Genomic DNA, 11,245 nt, shown 5'->3' with positions numbered 1-11,245 from the left:
TTCTTGTGGAGTCTTCAATCATATGTTGGCTCCCTAATTTGGCACTCAGTCATTGAGACTTTGAGAACCCCACCTTACATGGGTGTTATACTTTCCACAGCAGTGTCCAAATCATGCTCTGTGCAGAGATCTGCAGATAGGCTCCTGCTACATTTAGTAGAACGACTATTGGTCCATGGTGTCTGCAGTGAGTGTAATCCCAGTCTTAGAGGGAGAGGTTACTGCAATTTGATATTGAGTTTTTAATCTACAAACCATTCCTCCCCTGACAGGAGTTGGTCTCGTCCAGAATAACACCCATCAATGAGACGAGGGGTTACTGAATGGGTTGAAAATGATGTCGTGAATCATATGCTATGCCTTTCAGAGTCATCAGATCTAAATCCAATTAAACACATGAGAGATTTTGCACCAAAAGCTTGGAGAGCACCCTCCACCACTGTCATCAAAAAAATCAGATGAAGGAATATTCTTTGGAAGAACCGTGTTCATCCATCTATCAGACTTCCAGAGACTTGGAAGAACAATGCCAAGATGTAGGCTGCAACATAACCAATGACCCCACGGCCTGGGTCAAGGAAAACATGTTGGGCACGGTGAGCCAGCTGGTGGCTCAGTGGAACTGGTGATGATGTTTCTTGTGAAGCAAACTGGCTAAAATGAGCCCTCACTAATAAGCAGGGTTTTTTCTTTTTACAGTCACAACACACGTTTAAGACACTGAGTATTTTTCTGCTATGGAGTCATTGTGTAAAAATCTGCATAATCATTTGTCAGAAACTGCCAAGATGCACTGTGGCTTTTCTGGTGGCTCTACACTTTCTTGGTCTTTTATTTTGTCACCAATTAGTATACAGTTGTGGTCAGTAGTTTACATACACTTATGGGTGTGAATGTCGTGGTATATTTATGGTTTAAATTATTTCTTTGTACTGTTCTTTTTCCAGGCTAAAAAGATTGTACATGTATCTTCAGTGACTTTAAAAAAAAAAAAAAAATTGGGTGCACAATTTTGGATTTTCTCTAGTCCACATGGTCAAAAGTATACATACAGGCTCAAATATATACATATACTTTTACTAAGTGGTGCTGAAGGTTTTAAAATCTTTAACTTGACAAGACCATGACTGACTACAACAGTTTCTCTTTGCCAATATAAAAAGGACTCAGAACAACAGGAAAGTCCAAGGAACCCAAAGATCTAAGAAAGAAACTTGTAGATTTACATAATGTTGGGAGCAATTTCTAAGCAACTGTAGATTCCAGGATCATCAGTTCAAACACCTCCATTTAAGTACAAGTTATTCGGATGTCACTTCTCTTTAGAGGTCTGGAGAAAGACCCGAATGTCACCCTGAGACGAGAGGAAACGATTTGAATATTCAGGAATAAATCAGAAGCCACCAAGGCTCAAGCTTGTCATGAACTGGAAACGTCTGGAAAACCAGCAACACCATCCAAAGTGAAACCATGACTTTGCCATGAACTGAGCAGGTACCAACCAAGAAAGAAACCCCTGCTCCTTTGCAGCTGTCCACATGGACAAGAACAATTTTATGGTCATATTTTATTTGGCTACAATGACAAGTTATATTTGGAGGAACAAAGGTGAGGCTTTCAAACCTGGTGGTGGTAGCATCATGTTCTGGTGTGTGTTTTGCTGCTAGTGCTACTGGTACGTTGCACAAAGTGGATGGAATAATAAATTCTTCACTTTCATGAGTGGATGTAAACTTTTGACCACAACTATATGTAATTAGCTGGTGAATCAGAATGCTAGATTCCCGCGATGTTTTTTTAAATGTTCCAAGACCCTAATTGGTCACATCTTTAAGCTTTGCAGTTTTTGTTAGCACAATAACAACCTGCACAGTTTCTAACTCCAAGATCTTTTTATTATTTTGTTGTGAATTTCCAACAGAAATCATGCAAGGCTTAATCCTGCTGCAGTATGATAAATGATGCAGTACTCCAGCTGGCCAAATACACTGAAGACTTCTCCCAATATGGGGTTGATTATTTTACATCCCCCTTTTCTGCTTCTCTAAAAGTTCTTCGGCATCTCTCACGAGAACATTGGTCCATTTCTTTGCTCACTGGAGTGCATAAAGAAAGGTGAAAGCAAGAAACTTTTTCTGGTGACTGCACATTTAGTATCACAAATCTCAAAAAAAAAAAAAAAAAAAAAAAAAAAGTGGTTAAGACTACACTGCAACATCAAGTACCAATTCCTATGTCTGTGCATACTGTCTCTGTGCCAGCATCAGCAGTGAACCGATCATCAGGGTAGCACAAGGCAGCAGAAAGAGTCACATGTAGAGACCTAACCATCAACAACCTGAGTACCATACAGAGCAGGCAGCGTCGCCTAAAGGATCCGTTCACTCTTTGCTTCACCACATTCTTTTCAAATAAATGACAAAACTAGATTAAATTTAACAACAAAATTAACCCTACAGTCAGTTAGCTATGGTGATAATGAGTTAACAGTAAGGGGAAAAGCAGACTGATGTAAATCTGATTCATTTTAGTGACTAAAGAAACTTAGTTTAAACTACAGAACACACTAAGTTCTAGGTGTTTATTTTTCTCAAGGTTTTTACTTTTTCAAAACCAAAAACAATGAACCAGAATTTCTGCAGACACCTCAAATCCAGTATTACCCCCCGTATGTTTTCCTTTTCTACGGGAATACTTCCATGACATACAGACTGAAATATTGGGAGCAAAATTATCGAGAAATATTTTTTAAGTGACACAAAATACAGCAAATGGTATTCCCAGAATAAAGTGCAATTAAAAAGGAGACATTTCAGGATAGCGTCGTTGCAGAATCACTCCCCAGAGCGGCAACAGGCTCTGAAACCACACTGCAGATTCTGGCAGCCGCTGGCCGTGTCTGCATGGGGACCTGCAGAGAAACACCACACAGTGGTCATCTACTGACCTGCAGCTTACATGACAAGTGAGAAACATCCTATACACATCCCCATATTCACAACATTTAAATGCTTTAATTATTTATTAAATAACTCAACTTTATGTTACATAAAGTTCTGACAGTGAAGGCATCAATGTACTGTAATGCCTACTTACCTTCCCCCCTCAGCGGCATTGGTTACTTACACTGGGACACACGCTACGTGAGTGGGGTTATTAATGTTTGTAAAGTTGCCACACACTGTAACAGCACCACGATATCTTACACAACACAACATTAACACAGGCCTGTATCAAAACACCTTGCTAGATGAGGAGCATGCAGCATTTTAGGTTTAACTTGTGTTACCATTGATGTTGTCGCAGTAATAGAAGTGTTCATCATTGAGGGAAGGACAGGCTGACACCAGCTCCTGCAGCCCCACCTCAGTGATGAAGAGGCAGCCAGACAAGTTGAGATGCTCCAGCACAGGAAGCCCGCCACGCTGAGACAGAGCCCTGAAACACACAGTGCAATGCAACCTCATTTACAGGTAGAACAACATGTAGACCAACAGTGTGAATATCTAGATGAGCACAGTCTTAGCCTAATAAGATATTGATAATGTTGATATCTTTAATCTGAATTAACTGATACAAAGGTTACTTGATAAGTATGTGTACATTTCATTTCTTTTTTCAGTGTATTTAACTCATAAACACTTATGTCTTTGTCTTATTTCAGTACAATGATGGGACGGCACTACACTGAACTCTATGGAATAATTCAAGAAGAGCAAAAATTGTGATAGAAGTACAACTTTCAGTCAGCCAACACTTAAAGCTGCTTTTATCAGATCTGGCTAGTGATTCCAAATATGCAGTTTTTAGGTCCTCTTGACCACTGAAATTACAGTTAATCTAGCTAATGCTTCAAAATAACTGCCTTTGAACCAATAACGACGAGGACTTTGACAGTGAGTCTTTGCAAATAGCACAAAATGTAATGCCGCTTAATGCATTACCTTGTGAGTAGGGTAAAGCATTACCTTACTCACAAGGTAATGCTTTACCTTGGACATTTGTCATTGTCCAGTGTTTGTCACTGGACAATGACAAATGAGGAAATGACCAAAAAAGCAATTTTCTATGGCAGGTGTTTGTGTCTTTGAACAGTTTTCATATCAAAATGGACAGATTGTAATATGAGTCATTATAGGTCTGAACAGGCATTGTGATTCTAAATTGCCCAAAGGTGTGAATGTGAGTGTGTTGGCCCTGGGACAGGCTGGCGACCTGTATAGGGTATACCCTGCCTCTTGTCCTATGACAGCTGAGATAGTGTCCAGGCTCCAGGCCCCCCCCCCCCCAAACAGAATGGATGTATGTATGGATTGATAACATGACCCCACTCTACACCCCTATCAAGTTTTATCAGAATTCATTCAAAACTTTTTGAGCTAACGCAACCAAAAACACAACATCCTTAGCAAAAGTAATAAAAGTATAAAAGAGTGAGTTTTTAGTTTGTCTGAAAAAGATCAATACATTAACTTTACCTCAGGCCCAAATCAGTGACTTGATAACATCCAGAGAGGCTGAGAAACCTCAGCGAGCGTTTCGTTTCTGACTGATCAGTCCTGTTTTCAGGCTGCAGACACTGCAGGCTCCCCATTGAGGAGCATTTAGTCCGAAATTCTGCAATGCTGTTTCTGGTCATGCATGACTCCGACTGGGGCCCAGTAAAAGTCCTGAGGGCCATGTCACTTGTGCAGCAGGTGGAGTGACCACAGAACACTTCCGCAGACATGGCATACTGCTGATGCAAATACGAGGCATCTGAGCCAGTCCTGTTCCCACGCCTCCTACTCCTCCTGCAACAGCATGAACCTCCCATAAGCTGGGTCTCAACAAAGCTTTTTGCATCAGTGAGAGACATCCCACCGCGGCGGCTCCACTCTGCAGCGTCCTCAATATCAGCAAGGTCCAAAGGGTCCAGGACCCACACTTCTGTGGGCGTGCAGGCGGCACCCCAGCGGCCAGTCCCTTGCTTGAAAATGATGGCCTGCTTTCGTCCCACTGGATGCAGATTTCTCTCATCCACAAGCATGATGGGAGCTGGGGAACTCTTAAGAAGCTTGGCTCGTCTGTCTGAGCGTTTCTCAGTGCAGGTGGAAGACATGGGGTCACCCAGCCCAAAAGACAGTTTCTTCAGGGTGTGATCAGTGATCTTCTCACACCCCGACAAATCCAGGTGCTCCAGAGAGTGGCAAGCTCCAAGGGATGACCAGCTGAAAGGGGAAGAATAGACTCAACATAAGTTTTCTGTACATATACTTTATCATAATCAGTTATAAGCTTGTAGCATTTCAGTAATCATTTTTAATATTCACCTGTCAAATGCAAAGTCTGTAATGTCAGTCTGCGTCAGGTCTAGATGAGTAATACTGGGGCAATAGCTGAGGATCTGACGCACCTGGAAAGCAAAAATATTTATTTTACAACACAGTTCAATCAACAAGCTTTGTAATCTTTGATACAATACTAGCACAAAAGTAAAATAAAGGCTTTTGCTCTGCATACCATTTTACTTGAGACTGTAGAGCTGTATGCCAGAACAATGGACTTGACAGATGGACCCACAGCTGGAAGAAGGTTCTGAATAATCCCATTCAGGAGCCTCTTCTCTCGCTTAGCAGTGCTGATTGCCTGGGAGCCCTCTATATGGCCTGACACATCTAATGAGATCAATGAACAACAACAGGTGAGAAAGATTTACATTCCAGAACTAACTAGAGGTGGTATGACACACCTCTAGACAACACTAGAGGTGTTACTATTATGACAAATGCTGAGTCTGAGATCAAAGGCAGCAAAATCCTAACAATCTAAATAGAGGTGACGGGTTTCACCACAAGAGGATGTGAGTGAATGTGTGATGCCTTGTTTAAAGATCTTAGAGAATAACATTTAAATTTTTAATCAAGCTAGTTTTATTACCCAATATCAACAGGATAATCAATGAGGAACTATATAAGTAGCGGTCAAACCCAGCCACTCTATATCTTTAGATGCCATATTTAATGCAGTCTTATCTTTTACACAGTCTGCATATAACCATAAACCTCTTTTACAGCTCTGTTCACACTGAGCGTGTCACGTATACTACCAATGCGCCAAAACTGCTCAGACTGACTCGCATCTGCAAAACGACACAGTGTTTATGTATTGACCCGACGCTTTGCTGCTGCTGTTTGCACGCAGGCCATCGGTTTGTTCACAAACACAGACAGGAGTCTGCAGCAGTGGAAACATCCACATTTTCAGTACTGGCTGCTGGCTGGCAGACCAGTTACTGCTTTGGAGCATTAAGCATTCAGAGTTGACTTTTTATGGGCTATTTTCCTGTTTTCAGTTTGGATTTTTCCATTCACTGTTTTAATCAACACCAAGAGTCTGTTTTGACTGGCTAATTTTACTGCTTTCACCTTGGTTCCAAAGAGACTGGCAACAGACCCACTTACTGAAGTAGTTTTACTTAAATGATGGGAATGGGCCTTAACATTTTTTATATGATATTTCAATATGATATTTTGTTTGGGCTTTAAATACCACTTAAATCACTATGGGACACGAGCCCTTTACTAAGACAAAACCTCACCAGACTCATCGACATCAGCGTCCTCATCCCATTCCTGATAGGCGCGACCCTCATTCTGTCGACTCTTCACCCACTCCTCATCTGGCTCCTGGTCGAGTTCCCCAGGGGGGCCATTATAATAATCACCTACATTACAAACACACATATTTATCAGCTGTGTACCACTACACACTCAAGTGAATTAAGTCTTCACTAGTACATGAAACTTGAGCATACCTCTGGCCCAGCGCACAGGGTACAGGTGCCTCCACAAAGAGCCTGTCTTGGCTAGCTCTGACCAGGAGCTGCACACTTGACTGCAGCGACACAGATCTCCAGGGCCTAAATAATGGAAGAGCCTCAGCATAATTTCCGTGGGGAGCTGGGAGATGTGGGTGGAGGAATTCCTGTTTTTTTCCAGTTCTGAAGAAGAGAATGAAATGGCTTTGCTCGTAAGTGGCTCAAATACCAAAATGGTGACGTGTACCTTTTACAAATGTCAGCCACTTTTCCAAGACAGTGTTTTTTTTTTCATCAAGTTCATTACGTAACAGTTAAACATTGTACTGGTTGTACACAGGTCTGTTATCAAGGAGACATTTTGCAGCAAGAAAGGTGCAGGTATAAACACTTTGGCTAACTGGTTAAATTACATTTAGCTGCTGCAGTTTCAGGCTGGCAGCCAAGTTACAATCACACCTAAATAAAATATATATATATATATATATATATATATATATATATAAACCATAATAAAAGCCCTAAAGCCAAGACAAAATGTCTGCCAAACAGGACTTACCACATTGCATTAGAAGACACTGATGGATATGCTTTCCATTTTTAGTGTGTTGTTTGCACAATTTTTAACACAATATGACAGAGAGCCATATCAAATTACCAGATCTCAAAGTGATATTTTCATATTTTGACCCCCATAGGCATGGATATTAAAAAGTCTTCTTTTATTGATTCCAGTGTCATTATTAATTCTGCAAAAGTTTTTAGATTACTGATTAATTTTTGTGTGTGTGTTTTAAAAGAGAGGTAAACTGTGGCACACTGGACACTGGTGTTCTACCAGTTATAGTGTGCATATGTAAGAACAACCAGCTTATAAATAAACTCACTAACCATAATCTGTCTTCTCGTGATCAGAGTATTTGAAGGCTTTTTGCAGCTCCTCCGCCTGGCTCCACAAACTGAAGCCTTTTAGCACCTCAGCGGCACAGTCCCATTGCTGTTGGTTGCAGTGCTGTGCTATCACCTGTTTCTTGATGTCCTTGAGCTCCTCATAGGTGAAGTATTGCATAAGCATAGGCTGAAACACCTGCAACAAATCTCAGTTTACAAACGGCTTGCAACAGTTCAATTCACTGGGAAATGAAAAAACATGTTTTTAGAATAACTTTCAGTGTACTTTATGTTTTTACCTTTGTTGTTTGTGAACATAATTTTATCTTACCCATTATGTGGGACATCAGTTCATTAAAACATGTTTATATTGGGGAAAAAAATTATTTGAGCAACTTATACCTCTTCTTCTTCCTTCATGTGGGGCAGAAAGTCCTGTGTGAAAGCTTCTAGTCTCTCCTTCAGCTGCCTGGCATAGTTAAGCTGCTCATATTCACTCTAAAAACACACAACAATGATTAATTCATGGTCTGTGTCCCAAATCACCCTCTTACTCAATCACTACTTCCTACATTGAGAGGTAAATTCAGATTTTGCGTCATCATTAACAGCTGAGTTGTGCAACGATTATTTTTGCAACTGTAAAATGTGGCATATTGTGAAGCTAACAGTAAGCAATGCACATTCAACTACAAGTGTTTTTTTCTAAAGAATTTTTAAGGTCATTACTACAGGAGTTAATCTGCATGAGCTGGATTATTAAACCTGTAATTAACTTTCTCAGGCCAAATATTCTGAACTGGTTTTTTTTTTGTTTTTTTTTTTTAAACACAAATGAGAGGAATTCATTATAATCCAAATATTTAGAACAGTATTGTTTTCCCAGGAGACACATTTTTCCTTCCTCAAAGGGGGAGGAAAAAAAAAAAGTTCCCCTCTGTTTTACAAACTGGCAGCGGAAATTCAGATTTACACAATTGCATCAATCTGGAAAGCCCTTTATTTTAAATCTCTTTTTTTAATTTTCTCATGGCTTGAGAGATAATAATAACTCTTGTCTCCCAGTAATCAGATCACGAAAACAACCCTTCCCTCTGTTCCAAGTAATTCAACCTACTAACTTCTGCATCCATCCTTTTTCTTGTTTTAAATCTGAAGTCATAACTCCAGAGAACTGTGGCCAAACTGGATATAATAAAGCCTTTAGTAGTCTATTACTCCACATTTAAAGGAAGAGTAGTATAATTAACATGCAGGTTTCTCCTGGCTCAGTAGGTCTTTGGGGACTGATTGCACATGTAAGGTAGCTAAAAATGATTCTCATTTATTATAATACTGGTGATTTGAAGAGGTGCCAAAAATTACAGGTGTACATGAAAAAATAGAAAATCTAATACTGTTGCATGTACATTTCTTTGTATTACTGATATGATACTTATTCTAATAACAGAGTGGTACCCAACAATTGAGAATTGTGCTTCAGCTGACCTTTGCAAACCTTCTGTATGTTTTTCCCCTTACCTAAAGCCAATGTCATTATGAAGAGCTAGTTTTAAAGTCCCATCAAGTGTAATATAGGGTCATAGCACTGCAATGAAATATTTATTTTAAAAAACTAATGCATATTTACCTTAATGCTATGCAGACCGTTCTCAAAGAGGGACAACATCTCTGAAAGTTTGTTGTCAGAGTGCACATTGTACACTGTGCAGCAGCGCTGCTGCAACAGCCCGATAATGTACTCGTTCTCAATTTGTTCATGCATCTTGAACTCCTTAAAGGTGGCGCACAAGGACTGAAGAAATGAGCGGAAATCATTGTTGTTGGAGAAGTTTGTTTTGGACAGCTGTGGGGAAAAAAATTAATCCGTGAGTTATTTATTACACGTCAAAGCATCACATAAGATCCATGGGATCTGTTTTGGCGTTTCTGGTGATAGGATTAGACACAGTAACTGATACCTGTATGTCACAAAGCGGTTGTGTGCCAAAGAGTGTAAAATCAGCAGTGCTGCAACCGAGCCAGGGTGAGGCACACACTTCGTACATTAGCTGGTGCAGCTAAATGAGCTTATCTTGCTTGTCTTGTTAAGACACTTCCCAATATTATATGCACCACCCTTTGTGGGAACATTAGAAATTCTGAAGTGGCACTTAGTTAAAACACGGTACATAAGCTATCTTGCAAGTTAGTTAAGCTAGCAAACAGAAAACAAGCTTTTAGCTGCGGAGAGGTGTGGCTATGAAACTTTATTATTAGGAGCACACTGCTGGAGACGTGAGTACCACCACGTAACGCTGAACACAGACCTACTAAACGCTCTCGCTGTAGTCGTGAGCCAGTCATCCAACAGTTCATCTCCTTCGACTGGCTCAATCCTCACCGCTACAAGCTAGCTAGCGCGCTAGCAGGCGTTCGCTTCCCCTTTGGAAACAAACCGCCAACAATTTCTTCGTAAATCTGCGAAATTAACGAACTACAGTTATTCGTACACACCTTTTCGCAGTACAGGCCCACCAGCTGCTTCATTCGCCAGTGTGGGCCAGTAAAAACATCCACCTCGTCCGGAAAGGGAGCCATCTTCACTGGACCTCACTGCGTCATCTGCTCACAGCCTGCGATACAATCAAACAAGGAGGCGTGCGCGAGCGGCCCGCGTGCCCGCCGCTTATAAATGCACACTTTGTTTTCAGAGGTTCGTTTAAACATGACCGCATCAGTCTCACTAGAAATATATATATATATATATATATATATATATATATATATATATATATATATATATATATATATATATATATATATATATATATATATATATTTTTTTTTTTATATATTATATAAAAAATATATTATATATATATTATATATATTTTTTATATATATATATATATATATATTTTTTTTTTTTCGGCCAAAACATAAACAAGTAATACAGTATACTGTATGATTTCAGTTTGGAGTTTTCATTACCAAACTGTAGGAATTAAAGTAACTTATAGTTTAAGTATATCAGTAGACCTCAGCTGAGGAGGCACAGTGACTTGATGGGGTGGCAAAAATTTACTCATAAACAAAATTTGTTTATGAGTAAATAAATACATAGGGAGTTAAAGAAGATAAAAAATACAGACACAGTTTTTATATGATAAATGTAATTTAATTAATGACTTCATTTGTTCTTATATTATTTTTGAGCCATTTAATTGTTTATGGTTGTTTTTGTGCGTGTACATTTTTTTGCCACGAAGGTGTCCAGATGGTGCAAATTTGAAATCTGGCACTACATAAAAAATAGCGATGCAATCAAAACAATTTTGTTGCTAATCTTTGACATATCCAATACTCTAATCACCACAATGCGCCAGTTATTTATTATTTGTTATATGAAAGAAAAAAAAATTCTGGGTTTTTTTGCAAAAGAAAAAGAAAAACCCGCAGTCATTCTCATAATATAACTGTATATAATTTAAACGGTTAAAATCCTGAAAATGATTGATTATTTTGGTATTTTTGAGTAGGTCTGAAATTGATTAAGTGATTTATGAAGAAAAA

The 11,245-nt window shown here is 39.4% G+C and overlaps 1 protein-coding gene across 1 annotated transcript; it reads right to left on the bottom strand.

Annotated features, from left to right (window-relative positions):
- Positions 1-1,877: 1,877 nt before the first annotated feature.
- fbxl5 (F-box and leucine-rich repeat protein 5) lies at positions 1,878-10,332 on the bottom strand. The gene is made up of 11 exons (XM_030727914.1): positions 10,187-10,332; positions 9,321-9,536; positions 8,093-8,188; positions 7,691-7,886; positions 6,797-6,982; positions 6,581-6,706; positions 5,503-5,657; positions 5,313-5,395; positions 4,479-5,210; positions 3,290-3,438; positions 1,878-2,911 (listed from the first exon to the last, which is right to left on the bottom strand). Exons 1-11 carry the CDS (start codon positions 10,268-10,270, stop codon positions 2,835-2,837), a joined length of 2,100 nt encoding a protein of 699 aa, XP_030583774.1. The 5' UTR covers positions 10,271-10,332; the 3' UTR covers positions 1,878-2,834.
- Positions 10,333-11,245: the final 913 nt, after the last annotated feature.

This window comes from Archocentrus centrarchus, chromosome 4 (assembly GCF_007364275.1).
Source record: "Archocentrus centrarchus isolate MPI-CPG fArcCen1 chromosome 4, fArcCen1, whole genome shotgun sequence".
NCBI classification, from domain to species: domain Eukaryota; kingdom Metazoa; phylum Chordata; class Actinopteri; order Cichliformes; family Cichlidae; genus Archocentrus; species Archocentrus centrarchus.
The sequence above is the reverse complement of the archived record's forward strand: the minus strand, read 5'-3'. Positions and strand labels throughout refer to the sequence as shown.